This window comes from Eleutherodactylus coqui, chromosome 6 (genome assembly GCF_035609145.1).
Source record: "Eleutherodactylus coqui strain aEleCoq1 chromosome 6, aEleCoq1.hap1, whole genome shotgun sequence".
NCBI classification, from domain to species: domain Eukaryota; kingdom Metazoa; phylum Chordata; class Amphibia; order Anura; family Eleutherodactylidae; genus Eleutherodactylus; species Eleutherodactylus coqui.
Window position 1 is genome coordinate 97138172 of NC_089842.1, and position 24432 is coordinate 97162603.

The 24432-nt window shown below is 46.1% G+C and overlaps 1 protein-coding gene across 1 annotated transcript in view; it reads left to right on the plus strand.

Moving 5' to 3' along the window:
• The window catches only part of NFRKB (nuclear factor related to kappaB binding protein), a 33582-nt gene extending 17430 nt beyond the window's left edge, over window positions 1-16152 (plus strand). Inside the window, exons 11-26 of the mRNA XM_066607231.1 lie at window positions 747-873; window positions 976-1041; window positions 1132-1208; window positions 1335-1375; window positions 1474-1534; window positions 2470-2644; window positions 2724-2830; window positions 4510-4633; window positions 5642-5721; window positions 6338-6552; window positions 6633-6897; window positions 6980-7171; window positions 9360-10028; window positions 11340-11446; window positions 11974-12109; window positions 15737-16152. Coding sequence (XP_066463328.1) covers window positions 747-873; window positions 976-1041; window positions 1132-1208; window positions 1335-1375; window positions 1474-1534; window positions 2470-2644; window positions 2724-2830; window positions 4510-4633; window positions 5642-5721; window positions 6338-6552; window positions 6633-6897; window positions 6980-7171; window positions 9360-10028; window positions 11340-11446; window positions 11974-12109; window positions 15737-15862 — 2568 coding nt within the window. The 3' untranslated portion in view covers window positions 15863-16152. The remainder of the gene's footprint in view (window positions 1-746; window positions 874-975; window positions 1042-1131; window positions 1209-1334; window positions 1376-1473; window positions 1535-2469; window positions 2645-2723; window positions 2831-4509; window positions 4634-5641; window positions 5722-6337; window positions 6553-6632; window positions 6898-6979; window positions 7172-9359; window positions 10029-11339; window positions 11447-11973; window positions 12110-15736) is intronic.
• Window positions 16153-24432: the final 8280 nt, after the last annotated feature.

The following is a 24432-nucleotide window of genomic DNA, read 5'->3' on the forward strand; positions in this document are numbered from 1 at the left end:
TATTAACACTATTGTGGGGTGCAATGTGCTTGTGTCACAGCCCTGGATCTTGTGCAGTGCTGGGTGGTGGTGGCATATGATGACACACACGCTGTAACATACAGAACATTGCATCACACCAGCTATGAGAAGGAGGTCAGGACAGGTTCTCACCTAGATGGTTAACCCCCTTCACAACTGCATAACCTCAATAGCTATGCAGTCATACTGGGGTTATGGAGCAAGCTCAAGAACTAAAATGGCTCCATACCCAGCGGGTGTCAGTTGTTGTCAGCAGCAGACCTCTACTGGCAATGGATGTGATAAAACATAACTGTGAATGCTGCGGTTTAACTACTGCATCTAAGAGATATCTAAGTAGCAAAAATCTCTGCATCAGGATGTTAGCTGCAGGTCAGCAGGGAATTATGAAATCAGCTACAAATAGTAGTGGCTTTTTTTTCTCACTTTTGGTGGGTTATTGGAATTTTTCAAAATTGCAGCATGCTCTCGGTCTGGCTTTTTTTTCTGTCTTTTTGCCATAGGCTTCCTTATAGGGGAGGAAAAAAACTCTTAAAAACAAAACCTCTGTGACCAAAAAACATCTGTAAATACACATTTCATTTATTTTGTACAGTGATTAAGCTTTACTTATGTAGGACTGTACCGGCTCTTTACACTCTTCTTGCAGAGGCCCATGGGCTGACAGATTAGGTACATGGTTCTGTGTTGGATGTTACATTGATGATTAATGGTTTATCTTGTAGTTGGAGGATAAGGTCTCGCACTGGCAGTCATCGCCTGCTAGTACCCTGAACAGCTGGTTCTCTGCAGTCCCTAACTGGTGTGAAGTGGTCCATTCTGCTCTCCTGTATCTTGGTGGGGACAGTAAAGGTGAGAGGATTAATTCTTGAGATCCGATAATCTGACAGCTGCAGGAATGATGGGAAGAGATTGGTTGTCAGGAAACAATTCATTGTAGTTTTCTCTTTTTAGGGACGTTATCTGGCTTCACTCCTTATGTGGAATTCAAGGAGAAAACCCAGCAGTGGAGATGCATTAGTGAGTCACTGATGTCTCCTTTGCCTTCCCCTCCTGTTGCAGTCAATAGAGCTCTGATTTTATTTTTTATTTTTTTTCTGTGTTGTTCAGTTCCTCCCGCTGACTCCGAGAAGGACCTTGTAGCCCTCTTCCATCTCTGGTTGGAGACAAAGGATCACATATTTAAGGTGAGATCAGTGCCGAGTTACCTATTATATTGTTAGAATTGTAGCTTGGAGGGTGAATCTTGCTCGCTGCTTTCTTCCTTGAGAATTCATTGTAATAAGATTTTCTGTATTTGATTCCTTCTTGAGATTGAAGAAGGCGTTGACATCGGAACACCGGTCCCCAGAGTGTAAGTAATGCAGTGATGGCGTGTAACACAGATCAGGGATCGTACATACAGAGGGGGTTGTTCTGTGAGTTTATATTCACATCTTGTCCTGCTTTTAGGAGGACGGAATATATCGTGCGGCCCAGCTCTGGGGATGAGAAGCGGATCTTCCAGGAGCAGGTGAGACTGGCTATAGTGATAATGAACCCTCCAGGCCTCTGTGTTTATATGGGGAAGGGGTTATTACTGTTTTCTCCTCATCCCTTTTCCTTATGTAAGGCCGGCTGCACACGTACAGGTCGGATTCTGCATACCGGAGCCCACAGCGGAATCCAGCCTTGTGCATTGCCGATGGATCTGGTGGCTCGCCGTCAGACATGTGCAGTACAGGTTTAATATTTTTTTTAAATCCGCTTTTCCGTCGCTAGGTGATTGACGTGGCTACCCGTGACTTCTCCAGAATGTCAAATGCGGATGGGCAGCAACTCGGACAGTTTCCATTGACTTCAATGAAAGCCGTCCATGCGGAAACCGTTCGCAAATAGAACATGCTGCGGTTTTTTTTTTTTCTTCCCTCTGCTCTCGGAAGTTGCAATTAGTTTCTGTGAGTGTGTAGGAAAAAGCAATTTTGCCTTGCATGTTTTGAACAGTATTTGCTGCAGACGCCGACTGCAGATTCCGTAATGCACATACATTCGTTTGCCACTGGTCTTAGGCCCAACGTCCACTTGCACGCACAGATTCTACTGCTGAATCCTGCAGCAGAATCCAGCCATACCCGCAGACGTTGGGAGAAAAAAAGGTTTTCTTAACTCTCCAGCTCTAGTGCGGATCTCCTCTGCGGGATCCGCAGAAAAATGGAGCATGCTGCGACGACTTCTCGAGCATGTGATCTGCACACCAGGAAAAAAATCACATCTGCATGCTTTTATTTGCCGTGCGGATGCTGATGCATCCCTATGGGTGGCTTGATTTGCAGATCTTCTGCGCATCACATCTGCCCGTGGACATTGGGCCTTTACTCTCTGGGCGATGCTTTTTTAAGCTCTCCACTATCAGCCTTGGTCCTGTTTGAGCTGTCTCTCTCTTTTACTATGTGTATTTCATCTCTCCAGGAGCGTCACCGTTATCTCCAACCTCACAAAGCCTTCACGTTTCGCATGCACGGCTTTGAATCTGTCGTGGGTCCTGTGAAGGGTGTATTTGACAAGGAGACCTCACTGAACAAAGCACGCGAGCATTCCCTGCTGCGCTCTGACAGGCCAGCCTATGTCACCATCCTGTCTCTCGGTGAGCGCTGATGATGATTGAGGGTCATTAGCGTAAAAATAGATAGTTATAAGGTATAACTTATCCTTTTACCCACTAGTGCGAGATGCTGCTGCCAGACTGCCCAATGGAGAAGGAACACGTGCGGAAATCTGTGAGCTGCTGAAAGACTCCCAGTTCCTCGCGCCAGATGTTACTAGTGCTCAGGTGAGTTGTGTAGACGGCGGGGCAGCTGGGCCTGACATGTACTTAAAAGTTTATTGATTAGTAGGTGGCGAAAGCAACTCCCACAGCAATTACCTATTTGTTATTATACATGTACACAGGCAATATTTCTGTCCGATTTTTCACACTTTCCCACTGTGGCTGGGGCATCCATAGGAGCCCCAGTTACAGGTGAAAACATCCCCTGTAGTGACAATAGTCACTAACAGAGCTGATCCGGGTCTGCTCCGACCCTGCAGCTCTGCTGTAGCAGGGGATCCGGGCGGTCATGTCACGTCACACTTTATACTTTCACTTTTTAGTACATAGTGTCATTGAGCGATATGTACTTGGGAAAGGAGAAGGCAGAAGGGGTTAAAAATCGCTTTTCCTTTCTCCTCCGGGTTCTCAGCTGTGACTAATAACTGACAACACGTCCTGCTTCGGATTTGATTGCAGAAGCAAGGGCTTTAATCCTGCACAGTATTACTGCGATCGGGTGGGAATAAAGCCCAGGACCAAGTGCTGTAAATTTGCAGTGCTTGAACTGTAAGGGGTTAAAAAAAATTGTAGGGGCTTAAATCAAGGAACCTGAAAGAAGCGTTGGGTGTTCATTATGCACAAACCAGTCAGCCAGTCACAGGGCTCAGCGGGGTTTCCTTCACAGGGCTTATTTGGAAAACTCCTTTAAAAGAGAAGTACTGGGGGAAATCTGTGGAGAGAACAGTACGAGAGGGTGTGAAGTGACTGCGAAGGAGCATACTACCACTGGAGGGAGGGGCGGCTGTGGAGAAGATGACTAATGGAGAGGACACTACAGGAGAGGGGTTTGCTGACTGGAAGGGGTGGGTACAGACATCACTGAGGGGGGTCAGAACCCCATCCTTTATGTGTTTATTACTTGGAACCCCTTTCCTTTACATGCAGTAAGCCACGTGTTTGAACAGCAATAGTTTAAAAAGAATCTGTCAGCATGTTTGGCGCTACTTAACCACTAGCCTGCCATTACTGCAGCTGGGTTTAACTTTCTAAAAAGACCCCAATAACTAGCGAATGACTCAGCATGATCTAAAAAAGAGTTAGAACTTACTGGAGATAAATCCAGGTATCTTCTCCACAAGCATCGGGTGCATGCGCATGTGAAGCTGCTTCATTGTGCATATGCCAATGTCAGTGGAGGAGAGACCTGGACTTAGCTCCAATAAGGTATTACTACCTTTTCTAGATAATGCTGAGACAGCTGCGTGTCACAGGGGCATCTTTAGAAAGCTAAACCCAGCTACATAATGAAGGGCTGGTGGTTTAGTGGACCCGCAAGGTGCTGACCGGTTCCCTTTAATATAGGTTCTGATGATCTGTATATCTCATAGAATTCAAATAATAAGTATATATTAAGGAATTGCTGTGCATACAATCCCCCTATGTAACATTTTGGAATTCTTTTAGCTTGCTTAGCAAATAAGCAAGAAAACCGAGATTATAATCAAGAATTTTGGGGAAAAAAATGTAGATTTTAATTTTAGACCAAATCCTCTAGCCCTGTCATCTGCTCATGTCTAAACATCTGTATGGAGGTCCTGACGTCACGTTAAGACACACTTTTTTGATGATTCTAGTGACCTGATGTACTGATCTGGATTAGGGTCATTACTCATGTGGTGTCCTCTCCTTGTGCTCTCCAGGTGAACACTGTGGTGAGCGGTGCGCTAGACCGCCTGCACTACGAGAAGGATCCCTGTGTGAAATATGACATTGGCCGTAAGCTCTGGATTTACCTGCATCGAGACCGCAGTGAGGAAGAGTTTGGTAAGAACTTTATCCAGCGCTTCATACAGAAATTACCTGCAGCAGGCCGATAATATATTGAGGGCAGTTTAAGAAGCTGGATGCACCAGTATTCTGGCTCCATTTGTGCCAAAAAACTGCTGTACACACTATGCACCATATTTATGTGTTTTAGACACTTTGTACTCACTAGACAACGGACTGCAGTTTAGTGAAAAGGGATGTGGTCTTAAGGCCTCATGTCCACAGGGAAAATCAGGCCTGCTACGGATTCTCCATGGAGAATCCGTAGCGGGTCCCTCCTGCCCCACGGACTTGAGCGCTTAAAATAAGAATTTAACTCACCTCTCGCATGCTCCGGATCTTCCCTTCGCCGCGGCTTCATCTTCTCTCCGTCGCGGCCGGATCGTCTTTCTTCGGCCCGGCGGAGGTGCATGGCACGTCGGTTGCATGCCGCGCGCGAATGCGCCGGTCCGAAGAAAAAAAGATCCAGCCGCGACGGAGAGAAGATCAAGCCGCGGCGAAGGGAAGATCCGGAGCAGGTGAGTAAATTCCAATTTTTGTCTCCCGCCGATCCGGACGGCTTCCATAGGCTTCAATAGAAGCCTGCGGGAGCCATCCCCGCGGGAGACCCGCACGAAAATGGAGCATGGTCCAGATTTTTTCATGCTCCATTTTTAAAAAAAATCACTTTTATTGACCATCCGCGGGTATTTACCTGTGGGTGGTCAATGCATCCCTATGACATGCGGATCCGCGGGCGGGAGAAGAGCTAAAATCCGCTGCGGATTTTAATTCTTCTTTTGCCCGTGGACATGAGGCCTAAATGTGACACTGCACATCAAAAATGTTTGTGCAAAATAAGCTAACCAAAAGGTGGTCTAAAGTTTCTACAAGTCTAGCAAGGTGCCCGAAATTTATCATGCAGTGTGAGAAGCGATGATAAATTTGACCAGTGTTCTGGCTGCCTAGTCTACGTTCACAACCTGTTAGATTACTAAATCTGTCCATTGTCCATTTGTGTTGCAGAAAGGATCCACCAGGCTCAGGCGGCAGCAGCGAAAGCCAAGAAAGCGCTGCAGCAGAAGCCTAAGACTCCATCAAAGATTGTATGTTCCAGCTTAGAACACTCTAATCTATTTGTTTCTCCAGTGATGTGTAAATGAATTTTAACCCAATATGGATGCGTCTTTTTTTTTTTTTTTTTTTACCATTTTTCGTTTTTTTTTTTCTCCCCCTTTTGTAAAAAAAAAAAAAAATCATATCTCTTTTATTTAACCATCGATTGTAGATGGAGGCTTCCGCTCTGACCTATGTGTTATTGCGGTGCTCACAGCATGCGCCCGCTCAGCTAATCCGCCTGGGTCCCGAGTGATGGACCCCGGCCGATCAACTATTGATGACTTATCCTGATGATGGGTCATAAATAGTATTTCACTGGAAAATCCTTTTAAGCCTAGACGGAATTCAGGTCTATGGATGTGAATAAGTAAATGGGATAAGATGGAAATTTTAATTGATATAAAGTTCTGCACGTGACGTCTCGCATATGTTGAATAAACTTGAATAGTCATCGGATTCCCAACTTTTCAGCTCTAAGAACGATGAAATTTTTGGTTCTAAAACAAAGATTTTTTTTCTGGTGACAGATTTTTTTTCTTTATAGGTGAAAATTATTATGGTAACTTTTAGTCCATGTTGACGATATTTGCCTTATTCTGTCAGAAATCGAGCAACAAGGAGTTTTCCCTGAAGAGTGGTGGTACTCCAGAACCAGGGCCGCTAACCCTGGGTGAGTGCAGCATGCCCCTGACCCCTGGAACTCCCAGCACCCCAACTACCCCAGCACTTCCAGCAACACCATTGTCTCCCTCCAGTTCCACAGCCGTCAGCAAAATCGTTGCCAGCAATGTCCCAGAGGCCACGCAATCCAGTCAGAGGTCAGACCAATGTGGACTTCTAAGTAATTTTTATCTCTCACTTTATATATGATTGGAGTTGACTGTTGTGTCTCTTGCAGTGTTCTCCTAGTGTCTTCTCCAACCATACCTCAGTTGAGCACATTGTTAACTCCTCCTGTGACCAGCCAGCTGAATACTGTGACTCCAGGACCTGTACGAACCAGCATCTCCACTGCTCCAGCAATCCCCCAAGTGCGAATTGTGACCGCTCCTGCTACGGTCACCCCTGCCCCTCCACCTGCCATTGTGTCTCAGCCCCTCTCTTCAGCAGTGTCTCACATCAGACTGCCGGTCACCTCTTCTGTCACCAAGGGAATAACGCAGGTCAGTAAGAGGCAGGCCAGGGACAACACTTGTCATTTCACGAGCCAATGTTAAAATGCTCAGTGTGTGTTTTTAAATGTAGGTTGTGACAATGCCGGTGAAGACGCAGCTGACTACTGCTGTCCCTCATGCTGGGGCCACACTGACCACTCATGCGGGTATCACTGTGACAACTTTAGCCTCGTCAACTGTCGTCGCTTCCAAGCCGGTGGTCAGTTCTACCACTGCTCCGACCATCCTGCAGAGCATCACCGGCCAAAGCATCCTCAAGCAGGTAATAAAGGCTCTGCTGCTTCATTGTCAATGACATTACATGAAACAAGGAGGTATTGTGGAAGTTTTGGGTTCACTTCCAACTAGGGCTTTGTCATCTTTGTGGCGGTCTTGTGTCTCCTCTTGTGTGGATGTGTTAGGACATAGTTACATGTTTTTAACACCCAATCCTTTTGCTGTAAGCCATGTTACAGCGTACACTTTTCTAACCGTTTAAAGGGAACCTGTTATGACAATTTTACCCAAGTAAACCAAGCACAGCTCTGCAATTATGACCTGCATGTGGTTTCCAGACCTTTTTGCCATTTCTCTTTCAAAAAACCTACACGCGGAGTTGCTGTTGCTGGACCGTCTCTAGCCGCAGGTCTTGCCCAAAAGTGCGTCCGTATGACGTAGATGATATACGGCCAAATCTTGCTCTTTACATTGATTTGGCTGACCCGCACATGCACAGATCATCCATCCCTTTTGTGGGCAGATTCGCTGTGTACATCTAGTCCGCTAAATCACGGCACAAACATGAGATTTTGCCGTGCCCCGTGGATGAGGTAGACATCATATACTTGTATGTAATAGGGCAAGAGAGTGGTGGAGTTTTGGGCAGAACATGCATTTAACAGAGAATGTCCAGAAGATTCTGTATAAACGTTTAACCCTGATGCCTCTTGTATGCTTCTGTAAAGAATACATTTTGGAAACACTTTTAGGTCATAACTGAAGCGCTGTGCTTGGTTTAAGTAATGACAGGCTCTCTTTGTCTTTTTAATCTCTAAGGCCTCCCTCACACAGGCGTTTGCAGAAACACAGCGTTTTTCAACGCTGCGTTTACTGCAGATTCAGCCCGGTTTCAGCAGCGCTGGCATTCTTTATGCCAGTGTTTTGGCTGCGTTTTCAGCACAGCTGAAAACGCAGGCAAGGATGCTGAAAGAAAAAAAAAATCAATACTCACCTAGCCGCTGCCGTCCGGGTTGCGGCCGCTGGTCTCTGCCGCTGCTCCGTGTTTCCCTGCACTGACAAATCTAGTGCCGTAGGCCAGGTTTGAGAAACCCGCCTCCAGCAATAGATTGCTGTGATTGGGCATCGAGCCTGCGCCGATAACCATTCACAGCCCTTCATTGACTGCCTCAGTCAATCAGAGCTTGCCGGCTCTGATTGACTAAGACAGTCAATGAAAGGCTGTGATTGGGCATCGAGCCAGCACTGAAAACCAATTGCAGCAATCTATTGATGGAGGCGGGGCTCTCAAACCTGGCCTACGGCACTAGATTTGTTAGTGCAGGGGAAGCCCAGGGGAGCAGCGGCAGAGACTGGCGGCCACGACGCGGACGGCAGCGGCTAGGTGAGTATTGATTTTTTTTTTATTATTTTTTTTTTTTAATCTAGTGTAGCTAGGACTGATTTTTGGGGCAGTGCTTATATTGCCAGCCCTCCCCCCGAAAATCGGTTTGCGGTTAACGCTGCCAAAAACGCGGCACCAAATTTTGCCACGTTTTCAGCAGTGCTGAAACCGCTGCCCATTCATTTCAATGGGCAAAGCAGGGTTGACAACGCCCAAAGATAGAACATGCGCTTTCAGTATTGTGTGAGCAGCCCCATTGAAATGAATGGGTGAGTTGTACAGCATTTAGCGCAGCGCTAAACACTGTGCAAAAATGCACATGTGAGAGAGGCCTAAAGCTCCTACTGCTTTGTGTCTGAAGCGCCTGTGTAGAACTGTGTTTCCATGGTTGCAGGCTACAAACAGACCTTGGATATCCTGATCCTGCAGTTATGTATCCACTACCTTCTATCTGTCCACTACATAGATTTAGATTTTGGATACGATTTGTCAGAATTCTCCAATTAGTGGCTTTCATTGCAGTTGCACTTTCCCCATTGGAAACGGTGTGATGAAAATAGCCAGAATGCACATAAAATAGACCATGCTGCAGTCTTCCAAAAACCACAGTATGCCCTTAAAACCCTTTTTACCTGCACAGTGCGGGTTGGTTTACTTAAAATCCCATTTACTACTGTGTAATATGGTTGCTGTGGTGATACTCCTGTAACAGCAGCCTTACTGCATGATACACAGAATTTTGGTAACCATTCTCATTGTGTCTATGCTTGCTATTTATTATATGACAGTACACACTGACCTGCAGTAGAATCTATAGAATATTTGACTATTTACCCCTCTTCATCACTAGGTGGCACTTTCTGGTCAACTCGGCATGAAATCCCAATCAGCTTCAAGTCTTCCTCTGTCAACCACCAATCTTCGGATACAGGGCAAGGATGTGCTGCGTCTTCCTCCATCTTCCATCACCACCGATGCCAAGGGTCAGACTATTCTACGCATCACACCTGACATGATGGCCACATTGGCCAAATCCCAGGTTACAGCTGTAAAGTTGTCGCAAGAACTTTTTACTTCTACCCCAGCAACCAGCTCCAGCAAAGGACTCCTCCAGATGACCTCGAACCCTTCCTCCCCCTCACCCCCAGCTCCTGCTACCATCAAAGTCACCCCAGAGGTTAAAACAGTGGAGGGTAGTAGCTCTGGTTTCAGACTGATGCCAGCTCTGGGAGTGTCTGTAGCAGATCAGAAAAGCAAAGCCACAACCAGCGCTGACACTAAAGCTGCTACCACCATACGGATCGTGCAAGGACTCGGCGTTGTCCCTCCAAAGGCTGCAGTTACTCAGAGTATTACTGTAACTGCCAAACCAGTACCTGTGGCGTCCTCTGCTGTAGTCAGCCCTGTTCACACTGCTACATCTGTAAACCTAACGCCTGTGACAAAACCTACAGCGACTGGAGTCTCTATGGCAGCGGCAGCCACTGTGCGGCAGATTCCAGTTACAACAGCTCAGCAGGTGAGATCACTGATCCCGGGGCTACCTGTTCCGTGTGTGTAGGAGGCCCCTGGTTTGGAGCTTATGGCACAGAGCAAGGTCTTTTGAAATCGGCAGCTTCCACTGTATATGTATTTACTACATGGTGCATTGTAAACTATGTACATATCCGGAGTGGGAAGAATATGCTATAGACTTGTCATTAATGCATCAGTAAACTGTTTCAGCTCTAAGGCCACTGTCATATTACGCAGCACTAAATCTTCATGTATTTTAATGGGGTCTCTCACACTGGCATTTTTGCCCCATGTATTTTACACGTGCAAAATCACACATGGCATGTGATGTTTTGAGTGTTTTAGCGGGCATTTCACAAATAAATCACACATTTGAAATTAATGGGGTGCTTTAAAAAAACATAGTAGATACGCAATAGCATGCTTAATACTGTGTTTTTATGCAGGTTGCTATGCCACTGGGAGGGAAAAAAATTTGTGCCATTATCAGCTTGCTTGTCTGCGCTTTTACTGTGCAAAAAAAACCGCAGTAAAAGTAAACGTGCACAAACATGCGGCTCTACACGCAGTAAAATGTGGCATTATAAAAGCAGCGTTTTTACATATGGTGGTGTGAGAGTGGCCTGAGGCGTCACTGTTCACTTGTTTCATGATGTCGCTTCTCAAGATAACATGAAATTCTGTTTAGCCGTATCCTAGATGCATCTGTTTCTGTGAAGGCTGGGTGGCGACTGACCTCTTTAAAGAGTTTGTCCAGATGCCATATGACTTTTTAAAATTTGATCTAAATTTGTTAAAGCAATAAAACCAGCGGAATGTTCCCGTTCTCTTCCCTGGTGATCCTGCGCTGCAGCTCCATGAGCCCTCTGGTCCTTATTTTGGAATGGCTACCACCTGACCGCTGTAGCCAATCAGAGGTCACAGCAAACAAGTGCTGCTCTCCTGGCATCATGACTCTCCACATCTGAGCAGTGATGCCAGGCGTGCGGCACCCGACCGCTGCAGCGCTCAGGTGGTAGCCATTCCAAAACAAAGATTGAGAGAACTGTAGGGCTGCTGCTCTGGTTTGCGGGGGGAGAAAACGAGTAAATACAGCTAGTTTTATTGTTTCAACACATTTGGATCGAATTTTCAAAAACCATATCGCACCCGGACAACCACTTTAATGGCAAATCTCTATAGCTTGTCACCCAGCCAAGAAACAGATGAAGAGATATTTACCTACTCAACAAAGACTACAAGAACTTCAGGATATTTTCTGGCGAGTTTACAGTTTTTAGCGAGTAATAATATATTTCTATTTCTGTCTTTTAAGGGAAAGCTTCCAGCAAGAATCACCGTGCCGCTCTCTGTGCTCAGTCAGCCCATGAAAGGGAAAGGGGTTGTGGCTGCTCCGATTATCAAAGGCAACTTGGGAGCAAAGTAGGTGTCAACTGTAGTCATTGTCACCACAGTATCTGTCTTGAGTGATCACAAAAACAGAACACCCTTAATGTGCCATGTGAATGAAGTAACGGTGCGTATGCATGACCACCATTCCATTCACTTCCATGGGATAGAGGGGAATGCATGCATTTGGCTGTCTCCCTTCAATCCATAGAAGTGAATGGAACAGGGGTGACACATGCGCAGAACATGGAGCTATTGGGTTGCGCTGTTCTCCGGTCCTGTAAATGAGTGATAAATGTCTTTATTGGAAAACCCCTTTAAATCCGAGCCAGTGGTACAGCATAGAATAATAAATGTCAGCTAGGAAATGTCATATGGCCAGATCGTTGATGCCTAGGTCTCCACTTTGTGGATGCGGTGATCTGTAGTCTCTTATATCAGAATTGTTGTAGAATTTGTTTTCCATCAAGAAATTACTGAAAATGTTCTCAAGACTCTATAACTAGACACCCAGAATATACTAAAGGGTCTTACTGATGTCTGTGTCTCTCTCCCTCTAGTATAAGTGGACTAGGACGGAATATAATCCTGACCACTGTGCCAGCTGGGACGAAGCTCATAGCCGGTAACAAACCCGTCAGTTTCCTCACAACCCAGCAACTGCAGCAGCTCCAGCAACAGGGACAGGCCACTCAGGTAAGAGGAGCCACTGAAAACCATCCTTAGTGCTGGTGGCGACAGGTAAAATGATCAGATATGGGTTTTGTCTGGATATCTTATGTGTAATTTCACATATAACTTTAGAAAACAGGCAAATCTATATTCTTGTAGACCAGCTCTGTATTCGTAGAAAATCTGCTGAAAGTTCTCTGTGAAATCCATCAAGTCCAGACTTACTGGTTATCCTTGAACTAGAATTGAGACCTATAGATGAAATTGTACTACTACCCTACATCCACCAGGTGGTGCTGCTAGCAAATTGACATTTTTTTTTCTATTTGTCAGATATTTAAAGTGTACTGATCGCCAAAGTTAGATGCATGTTTTATTTTAAAATTAAAAATCTTACTAGATGTGATCAATTAAGAATTTAAAAAAGTAAATTTTTTATTTTTTTTACTGGCCTGTAAATTGGAAGTTGGGCATGAACTTCGTATAATTCCGCTCCCGGCATTCCTATTACTGCCTCAACTCTCAGGGTGCATTCACACGAACGTATATCGGCTCGGTTTTCACGCCGAGCCGATATACGTTGTCCTCGTGTGCAGAGGGAGGAGGATGGAAGAGCCAGGGCCAGGAACTGTGCTCCTGCCCCCTCTCTGCCTCCTCTCCGCCCCTCTGCACTATTTGCAATGGGGAGAGGCGGGATGGGGGCGGGGCTAATTCCTGGACCTTAGCCCCGCCCCCGTCCTGCCTCCTCTCATTGCAAATAGTGCGGAGAGGAGGCAGAGAGGGGGCGGGAGCACACTTCCTGGCCCTGGCTCTTCCATCCTCCCCCCCCCCCCCCCCCCCCCTGCACCTGAGGACAACGTATGTCGGCTCGGCGTGAAAACCGAGCCGATATACGTTCGTGTGAATGCACCCTCAGAATGTAAGATCTTGTGTTCCAACTTGGAGAAAACAAAACGCTAATTAATTTTATTTTAATTGATAACCTGAGATTGGGAGAGCACACAAGATGTAGATTTGCAAAGTGAGCAAAATGTTTATTAATGCTTCAGTGGTATAGGCAAATTTTGGGTAACATGCCCTTTATTAAGCCAAGGATGAGTACAGAACCTGGCCATAGCCCTGATTCTATCCTCATCCTTGTTATGTCGCCCACAATGTTAGCTGTACCCCTGAACCATCAAAAAACAATCTTCTGCGCTGCCCCAATCTGTGGATGAATCTGCAAAATTGGAGCCATGACATTGTGACCATTTAGGGCTTGTACTGCCTGTGGGAAATTTTGGAACATGTGCACTGATATACCTTGTTTAACTATCAATCTATAACCCTTAGTACAGCAGTTACAGATAAATAGCTATTTTATGCACTAATAAAACACTTAAGTCAGGTCAAAGTGTGAGATCTCATGATAACTAGTGAGATCTCGTGTGCTGAGATTGAGCCACGGGGGGGGGGGGGGGGGGGGGTTGTGCATGAAGTGGGATTACAGGAAGTTCAGGCCTGACTCCAGTGGGGAGTTGGGTGATTAACAGGTCAATTATGGATCAATGGGCATCCAATTTTGGTGAACGGTGCACTTTGAAAACTTTAGCACATTTATTAAATGTTCACTAATGTTCCAAACAACTTGTGCTTATGTGATAGCCTATATGATAAAGCGATTTGCAATTTTGTTAGTTATTTGCCTGAAGGGAAGTACTGACTACTATAGGTTTCCCTCCATTCTAACTTCCTGTTATAAGAGAACTTGTTACTGTTGCTGTCTGGGGAGGGGAGGAGATGCTGCGGGGTTGGGGTGTGTATTTTTAATACTCCATGCTGTTCCAATCCCATGTTTTTACCCAGTTTAGTCTGTGCGTGGCCTGAATATCTGACTTTACAGATTGGTGTGTGCACACTCTCCCATAGAGGCCTCAGAAGGAGAGTGTGCACATGGCAATCTGAAGAGAGTCAGATTTTCATGCCACGCACAGACTAAACTGAGTGACAACGTGGGTTCGAGAGTGTATAAAAATACATCCCTGGAGTCCCTGTCCACTGCCCTAACTGCACCAAAAAAATGGTTTAGGGTGCTGTTCGAAGATATAGGTTCCCGATACGTGATGCATGTCTATAGCAATAGATATAATTAAGATGGAGAATATCTAATAGTAATATTTATGGTGCCCATAGAAGTTTACAGAAGGGAGGGAAGAGGGAGCTGCTAGAGAGGATTAGGCCTCCCTCACAGGCGTTTTTGTACGGTGTTTAGCACTGCGCCAAACTCTGTACAAGACTCCCATTCATTTAAATGGGGCTGCTCACACAAGCCTTAAAACGCAGCATTTCCAAGCTGCGTTTTGAAAGCGTTGCATGTTCTATTCTTGGCCGTTTTCAGCCCTGTGTCTCCTAGTGAAATTAATGGGCTGCGTTTTCAGCACTGCTGAACATGCGGCACAACCTTGTACTGCGTTTTTATAGCGTTAAACACAGGTTGCTATGCCAGCAAGTCTGAAAAAAAGTTTCCAGCTACCTTGGCTACTGGAAAACGCAACCGAACGCTGTCAAAACGCATGCCAATGCTGCTGAAAACGTAGTTAACACTGGTTTTGCAAACGCCTATGTGAGGGAGGCCTAAGGATCCATTTATTCGGAAAGATGATCGTTTAAAAGGCAATTTGAGTGACCGTAATGAGACAGTAAAACATATTGCACGCCGTGCGAGGCGAGGTTTACAATTGAAAACCATGTGGAAACAATTGCTGATCCTCTAACACACCTCAAAGCTGCGCCAGGGGATCACTACTTCACAGAAGTGATGAGAGACGGTTTTGCCAGAAAAATGCCTCACATGGGCCTGAAAACGCACACTGGCGAGCTCGATGTTATGTAGAGTTTCTCAGCCTGACATCACACTCGCCTGGTCGTAGGTAGCCTGATGATGATATTTGTGTGTTAGAGAGCAGAATCTGCAGTTCTCTGTGCGCAGTGTATAAAATAACAGCAGGCTTCTTCCACCACTTCAGAGAGAGTTGAAAATCAGAAATACATCCTGTAGGGGGCAAAAGTGATGATAAATGTAAGATACAAGTCATATAGTTTTTTTCTTATGTTCACATACTGCAGCTTATTCTAGTAAGTTATGCTTTTATTAATTATGTATTTTCCACCAGTGGAACTGGAGGAGGGAGGTGATGAGAATTGTGTTTCTTAATAAATCTGTTGCATTTAGAAGGGTTGGAATGTCTTTTTACTCTTGCTGTGACTACTACTAATGATCCGGTAATTTGCTCCTAATAACATAACTTAAAACTACTCCGTTGGACCATGCTTGGGTGTCTTTTTAAAAAATTGTTAATTTTGTGCAATTTTCAAAGTAACTTTCGAAGCTGTCCAATTTCTGCCAAAATCCTAGTTAATTGAAGAATAATAAATATGGCCATAATCAACTGTTCAGTTAAAAGGGTTATCCTTTGTTTTTTTTGTGACACTGGACAGCCCCCTTTACAGTCAGACGGTCTGCATCCACCTGCCGCTTCATCCGGCTACAGGAACAGTTTTGCAGAAGCACTTGGCCAGGACCCCTTCTGGTTGACATGAGGGTCTTGGCTGTATTTACTGTTTTAAAACCTGTGACTTAAGGTAAAAAACAAACTTCCTTCTCTCTGCCAGGTGCGTATTCAGACTGTCCCCGCCTCACATCTGCAACCAGCCTCCTCTTCTGCAGCATCCAAGGCCGTATCCACGGTTGTGGTAACTACCACCCCTCCCCCCAAGCCAGCAACAGAGCCTCAATGACTGGGAGACGCGGGAATAATAGCAACTGGATCCAGCCGTGATCTGCACTTCAGCTAGTGATCCCTCCAACATCAGCGCTGCGGCCGTAGCTCACACATAGCAGGTGAAGCTCCTTGGAAGGAGGCGCAGAGCTGAGAAACTGTACCGTTCCTGGGGAACAATGGACTCTTTAAAGTGGCAGAAGTGATGTGTTTGAACTTTTTTTATGCTGTAAAAGCGAATGGTGAAAAAATATAATATATATTTGCCTTTTGCTTCTAAATGTAAAATATATTTAAGAATCAAACAAACGTTGTGTTGTGTTTATGGGAAAGCAGCAATCTGTAACTGCCCCCTAGTGACTGGAGCAGCCCTGTCTGTGGCGATGCCATTGTTCTGCTACTAAAATACTCTATGGCAGGAGCAGAGCGCCTCCTGGCCTGGGACCAGCCACTTGGCTCTGGGACCAGCCACTTGTATACACTCCCATCAGCATGGACAAGTCCTTAATTCTAGACGTCATTCTCACTTCTCATACGCCGCTCACCCCCACACACTGAACAAAATAACATTAATGTTAGTAATTTGCTTTCTCGTTCACAAAATATATGGCGCTACAGCTGGAGTGGAGTAGCTGACCAACTACTTTACACTATAGACATGCCTAGCAACACATAGGTCTGCATAGGAGCTGTAGCCAAAAAAGAAGAGATTAACAAAATTACTAGTTGGCTAGTGGGGTGCCACAGGGCTCAGTATTAGGCCCCATTCTGTGCAATATATTTAGTAACGACCTGATAGAGGGGCTGCACAGTAAAATAATATTTGCAGATGACGCAAACTTATACAAGATGATTAATACAACGGAGCACATTGTGCGGCTAGAAACGGACCTAGATAAGTTGGGGGCTTGGGTTGAAAAATAGTAAATGAAGTTCAATGTTGATAAATGTAAGGTTATGCACATGGGCAGGAGAAACGGATGTCACCAATATACACTAAATGGGGTACTGCTAGGGAAAAGTGATATGGAATAAGACCTGGGGGTACTAGTGGACTGTAAACTTAACTGGAGCAATCAATGTCAGTCAGCTGCTGCAAAAGCAAATAAAGTCTTAGGGCGCATTAAAAAGGGGAATGTGGGCGAAGGACGAGAACATTATTCTTCCACTATATAAGGCACTTGTCAGGCCTCACATGGAATACTGTGCACAGTTCTGGACACTGCTGCTCAGGAAAGATGTTGCAGTGCTTGAGCGGGTTCAAAGAAGGATCACTAAATTAATACATGGAATGACGGGACTGAAATACCCAGAGGGGCTAACAAAATTGGAATTATTTACCCTGGAAAAAAGAGCGTTAAGGGGCGACCAAATAACTATGTATAAATACATGAGGGGACAATACAAGTATCTCTCCCATGATCTGTTTATACCCAGGACTGCGACAGTAACAAGAGGGCATCTGCTATGTCTAGAGGAAAGCAGGTTTCATCATCAGATTTTTGCCTTTCTTTGGATCAACAAGGTGGTGGGGTGGGGGACAGGCTGAACTAGATGGACATTGTCTTCTTTCAGCCTAACATACTATGTAAGAATCGCAGCACAGCCAATCATTATAAAATAAGACCATCTTTGTTAGCAAACTACTTTAAGATAACCAGGAAGGTATAAAGTGATTATAAAAACCAGACTAGAAGTAGCCCAAAAATACTATAGCAACATATGCTAGCAAACCTGAAGTCTGGTGCCCCCGACGCACACTTCGCCCTGCACTATCCCAAGGAATGTGTCTTTTGGTAGTCCTTTATTTGCACCTCGTCAATGTATGCTTACCTCTCGTGTGGTTTCTTATTAGGGCTGTATACCTTCCAGATTATTTTAAAATAGTTTGCTAATAAAGATTGTCTTGTTATTGTGTAGTGATTTAAAGCCGGGCGCACATGGATTTGGACTGCGGCTTCCACAATCGCTATCCACACAGGAGATCCGCGGTAAAATGTGGGCATTGAAAGGCCGGTTCACTCAGACGTGCCAACAGGAATTTCGGATTCCGCAAGCAGTAGAAAAATTACAGTGTGCTTCATTTTGGCGTGGATTCCGCACGGACGGCCCCCATTAAAGTCAATTGATAAGAGTTACCCATATGCCTATGAGCGATAGAAACGCTTGCAATTTTGATACGCTGTGCAGTGCGTACATTCGCATGGAAAAACACATCCGTGATCACTTGCAGAATCCAACCTCTTCATGTGAACCCACTTTTAGGTTGAATGACCTTTGGCGGATTTTAATTATAAAATCCGCACGGGAAAGCAGCAGCTCTAGCTGCATCCGCAAGGCAATTTAAAGCATGCGGATGTATTTTGTTTTTTTTTTCTTCCCCCGGCTTCACTGGAAGCCATCCCTGCACGATCCATAGGAAAATAGAGCATGCTGCAATTTCTCCCCGCACGTGTGATCCACACGGAGGGGGGGGGGGGGGGGAAATAAAAATCACATCCGCATGCTTTGTAGTTGCTCTGTGGGCGCCCATGTCTCCCTATGGGTGTCTTGATTTGCCGCAAATCAAATGCGCCTGTGTGCATGAGGCCTTAGGCTGCTTTGACACTTGGGAAAATTTACTAAGATCACCAACATTTACCCTAGTGGCATTAGTACAATTTTCCTGAACACCAAGCGTTCTTAATACATGAAGAGTAGAGATGAGTGAGCGTACTCACTAAGGCGAACTACTCGAGCGAGTAGTGCCGTATGTGAGTAGCTGCCCGCTCGTCTCAAAAGATTCGGGTGCCGGTGGGGGAGAGCGTTGAGTTGCGGGAGTGTGCGGGGGGGAGAGAGTGAGAGAGAGATCTTCCCGCCGGCACCCGAATCTTTTGAGACAAGCGGGCAGGTACTCGCATAAGGCACTACTCGCTCGAGTACTTTGCCTTAGCGAGTACGCTCGCTCATCTCTAATGAAGAGGCATACCTGTCCATGTAGCGTGCATCCCCGGCCCCTCCAAGTGCTTTCTTAGAAATTTACACCAGAAATTTGTCTGTTTCTGGTGTAAATTCTACATAAATCTTAGTCACGCCCTCTCCCGAGAAGCCCATCTACTTTTTTGAAAAAGTGGCAGGGTCGATGCAGAATGAGGAAAGAGGTGCACATTTTTGTGCAAATATCCACTTGTGCAAAAATTTGACTTTCATGCCAGAAACTGGCATACATTTTTTTTTTTTTATAAATGTGCTCCTGTGTGTTTTGCATGCATGCACTAAGACAGCTCCAGCTGCATATGTCAGACCTCCATAGACACCCCATCCCCTTTCTCCTGACAGAGGACTAAGTGTATTTTTTCTTAGTTTCATGGAATAGTGCAGCAGACTAGTTCCATGCAGAGGCATCTGGTAAAAAATGAAGTTATGGTGTGTATAGGTAGTGTCCCAGAGTTTGGGGTCCCCTCCAGAACTTGTAAATGTATGTCTGAATGTCATTGTCACAAGTGTTGAATGAGTCAATGTTACGTGTATTAGCACCTGCGGGCAAGAAAGAGGTAATGTCTGGTAGTGAGAAGGAAATATATATATCCTTGTAGGTAGAAAAGAAAACACTGGAATATATACATTTATATAGATATAGTTATGTGCCTTTCTTTTTATATGTATACTAACTTTATTCTTATATGTACTAACTCTATGAAAAACTTAATACTTCGCCTTATATCCGATATGCCAAGATGCTTTGCAAGGCAAACAGAGAAAGAATGTCCAAAGAAACTAGATGAAGGATGAAGGTTAAAGTGAAGGAGAAAAGAGATATGAAGAATGCATGCTTAGCTGCTTTCTCAGAATTGAGTGTGTGATTCTTTGCACTGGAGTTAATTGAATACGTGATTTTCTGTACATAAGCCAGAGGCGCCATATCAAGATAACGACTGTTTAACTACGTATATAACTTTCACTGTCTCAGGCCGGAAATCCGGACTTCCCATATATGGTTATGCTGTGAATTTGAGCCAATGAGCCCATCACCCATTCCTAGTGATGAGACCAAAGGGTATAAGATCCCATGTAATCTGTAATAAAGTGCGCAGTCATTTCCCCGTGTGAGGAACTATACCAGACCTCCGTGTGTGGTGTCTCTTCTCTACTGCCGGCAGCGGGGCATTGGGGTGGGCCTGATTGGTGCTGTACGCGGAATTTTCCCTGACAAATGGCGCCCAACGTGGGGCGGTAAAACCGGAGCCGTGCAGCCCTGTCCGTCCGGATCCACGCCACGGGGAAGCCGTCCTGCTGCAAACCAAGCCTGATCAACTCACAGAACTCCAGGTAAGACCAGCATATATTTATGTTGTGTTTTACGCTGAGAGTCTTGCAGCGGGAGGGACTATCTGTGTTTTGTGACCGGACGGGTTGGGTTAAGAGTTCTACACGGTAACTCGTGGGCTTCGGGTTTGCCGTCACGGACCACTGACCGTGATATGCGCACCAATCGCTCACCTAGGAACTAGTCTGTAGTCTATTTGTACTTTGAAGTCCATAGCGTTTTAACGGTAGTGGAGATTGTTTGTTGTATCTGCAGAATTTTTTTTTCTCTTACTTTTCATTTTGTCTCATAGAAGAAGGGACCCTCGATTTTAGTTTAGTTAGTTGTTAATGGTTTAGCTGAGGAGGAGATGCACTCTATGAGTTAGGTCTCATAGAAGAAGGGACCCTCGGTTTTAGTTTAGTTAGTTGTTGATAGTTTAGCTGAGGAGGAGACGCACTCTATGAGACTGGTTCCATAGAAGGAGATGCCTTCGGTTGTTTTGCCATATATAAGGGGCTGACAATTCGGGTCAGAAGGATGCACTCTATGGAGCGTGTTATTATTATTATTGTTGTTGTTGTTCTAATATGCGTAAGATCTTATTAAAGAAGACAGAGCCCCTTATGGGCCGCCGCCGTGCGGATCAATTGATGGAGGAGAGACAGTAGGAGAGACAAGAGTTCCAATCTGTAAAATGTAAGAAAACTTATGAAAATGTGTGACATCGACCCGCATGGTAGATTACAGCATGGTGTCTGGGAGGAGGTCTTTAGGACCAAGAAGGGCGCCTTGAAAGACCAAGGTTTGCTAGAAAGTGCTGGAGTGAGGAGGAGAGAGAGACAGTCAGAGAAAGTTAAGTATGTACACGTATTAAGAAAGTATCCGTAAGTGAAATGTTGGAAAGTACAGTAAGTGATCAAGAGGGTGTCGGGAGAGTGTCTATTGTAGGTTACATTGGCAGTTAGGTAGGGAGAGAAATATGGGGAACAAGCAAAGTCGAGAAGAAGGTTACAATGCATGTGATTTGTTGGCAAAGAGAGAGGAAAAGGTGTATAATACTAGATAGATATAGATGTATGTGTATATATGTGTGCAAATGGTTAACTGAGCTTGCTTTTAGAGGAGAAGGATTGTTTACTTAAAGCTGCAGTCTGTGTAGCTTTTCAAGGTCGAGAAGATAACAGCGAGAGAGAATGCAATAGTAACCCTGAAAAATATCTGCTTGCTTAAATGGAATGGAAGTTTGAAATGAATTTAATTAATTATACTGTCTTAGTAGGCAGGAAATATAGCAATTTCTAAGATATATTCTTACTTATACAGGGGTTGAAAATGAAGAACATGTTGCAAGGTCCCAGGATATGTGTTATTTATGAGTTCAAATGCAGGGAATAGTTAAACTAAAACAACTCTATTCAGTCTGTGTGTCATATTCATAGAGAGATAACAGTTATTTCCCCATGACATCATGACAGCATACGCTGGAGGTTGCTCACCTGCTGACCTGAAGGGACAGGAAGAGGCAGAATATAAAAAGCACCTCCCCTCCACCAACACCAGTGTTTTTCCTGTCCCTTCAGGACAGCAGCGGCAGAACTCCAGCAACGCTGTCCCATGCCGGAGGAGGACTTACCGGCGAAGCGGCGGCGTGGATCTTTCGGGCAGCCCCGGCAAACCCAGTGGGAAGGACCCCATCTGGGAGCTTTCCGGGGACTGCGTGGGCCGGGGCCCAAGTACGGGTTGCCGGCACCACTGCGGCCGTCATTTCGGGCGGCGGCCGCCATCTCCGGTGGGCCGGGGTCCAAGTACGGGCTGCCGGCACCACTGCGGCCGTCATTACGGCGGCGGCCGCCATCTCCGGGTCCAGGGCCGACAGGAGCGCTCCAGGGGGCGTGGCTTCGGATACAGCGCGGTGACGTCAGACGCTCCACAAAGGGGGCGTGGCCTGGCGCGGCCGGCGCCAAATTCAAAAATCTGCTGCCCCTACATCAGCTGGTGGTGTTTCTCCACGCTAAGGAACGATCCTAAGCACAGGAAGCGTTCCTGCAAGGCGCAAGATGTCGACCAGAGAGGACCCAGAGACCCTCCTAACTGTAAGTGGTCCAGTGGACCAACCTACACCTGCACTACATACACTTCCCGACTAACAGAGTTTCCCTGGTCTTACAGGACAGGGATACTCAAAAACCGAGGGAGGCTAGACGCAGGAGTAAAAAATGTCCAGTATGTCTAACCAAACTTGACGACTCCTGCACCAAAACGCTATGCGCTACCTGCTCCGCAAAAATTATGCAGGAGGAAAAAACTTCCCTTATGGCCGAAATTCGGTCAGTTGTCCGAGAAGAAGTGCAGTCCTCCCTCTCAGACCTCCAACCTGGGCCTTCCGGGGTTACACGCAGGTCGGTTCCGGCGGTGTCTGAGTCTGACTCCGACATAGCGGGAAATGTGGATTTTGACGGGGAAGTGACGCAGGAGGACAAGAAATATCTTTTCTCTACCGCGGACATGGATCAACTGCTAAAAGCAGTACGCAGGACCATGCAGGTGGAGGAAGACGTGCAGCAACCCCGCACAGTCCAGGAGGATATGTTCGCGGGGTTACTCCCGCAACAAAAATCTTCATTCCCCGTAAACGCCACACTCAAGCAGCTGATCCTAAATGAGTGGGAGAGCGCGGATCAGGCTCCGCTAATCCCCAGGGAATTTAAAGAACGCCTGCTATTCCCGGGAGATGAAGTGTCCCTTTTGGACGAGATACCTAAAGTCGATGCTGCAATTACCATGGTATCCAGAAAGTCCGGATTGCCCTTTGAGGATACGTCCCACTTAAAGGACCCGTTGGACCATAAGGGGGACACATCCATGCGTAAAGCCTGGTCTACTTCCGGTCTCATCATGAAAGCTAACATCGCGGCCACTTCCGTGGCTCGTTCCATGGCAATCTGGTTGGACCAATTCGCAGCCCTAGTCGACCAAAAAGCCTCTAGGGAGGAGTTCGCAAGCGGCATCCCTCTGCTGCGAAGGGCAACAGGGTTCCTGGCAGATGCTTCGATGGAAACAGTCCGCCTCGGAGCCCGCATGGCAGCCCTATCGAACACCGCCAGAAGGGCAGTGTGGGTGAAAGAGTGGTCAGGGGACGCAGCGTCCAAAAATAAGCTATGTACCCTACCGTTCCGGGGCGGGCGTATATTCGGACCAGACCTGGATCGTCTGCTGGAGAAAGCAGCTGACAAGAGGCACGGACTGCCTGCCACCAGACCACCCAAGAGACCCTTCACCCCTCATCCCTCGTCTACGTACGCCGGGAAGGGAAAGACCGGAAGATGGTCTTATCCAAAGGGCGGAAGGGGTAAGACTTTAACTTTTGTCCCTCAGCCTATACTTTCGGGCCCGGTAGGGGGTAGACTGACTCGCTGTGCCGATAGCTGGCGTAGTATTACAACTAATGAGTGGGTACTGCACCTAGTGGCGGAGGGGTACAGGATCGAGCTACTATCCCGCCCCCCGGACAGGTTTATGATAACCCCAACCCAGTCTCCAGGCCTAGAACAGGCTCGGTTGGAGGGCGTACGGAACCTACAGGGTCTCGGCGCAATTATCCCAGTCCCTAAGAAGGAACAGGGAAAAGGTTTCTATTCCCCCCTCTTTCTGGTTCCCAAACCAGACGGCTCCCACCGCACCATCATCAATTTAAAACAACTGAATAAATTCATTGAATATAGGAGATTCAAAATGGAAACCATTAGAACTGCAACTCCTTTAATTGCCAGGGATAACGTAATGGCTACAATAGACCTTAAGGATGCCTATTTTCATATCCCTATTTACGCCAACTCACAAAAATTTCTGAGGTTTGCGCTGAGGGTGGAGGGGGAAATCCGCCACTTCCAGTTCGTCTGCCTACCATTTGGAATCTCCTCGGCTCCGCGAATTTTTTCCAAGGTCGTGATGGAAATGGTGGCCTTCTTACGAAATCAGGGTGTCATGATCATCCCCTACTTAGACGACTTCCTGTTGGTGGCAGATTCCCCGTCTGCTCTGAGATCACACTTGGAGTCCACATTGCAATTATTCAAGGAGCTTGGCTGGATTGTTAACGAGTCAAAATCCAACATGGAGCCAGAAACCAGGAAGAAATTCCTGGGTGTCATCCTGGATTCCAGTCTACAAAATTCGTCCCTTCCTCCCCTAAGAAAACATCTTATCATAGAGGAATGTTCCAACCTATATAAAAAACATAGGGTAACGATAAGAGACGCAATGCGGATCCTGGGACTAATGACTTCGTGCATCGGCGTGGT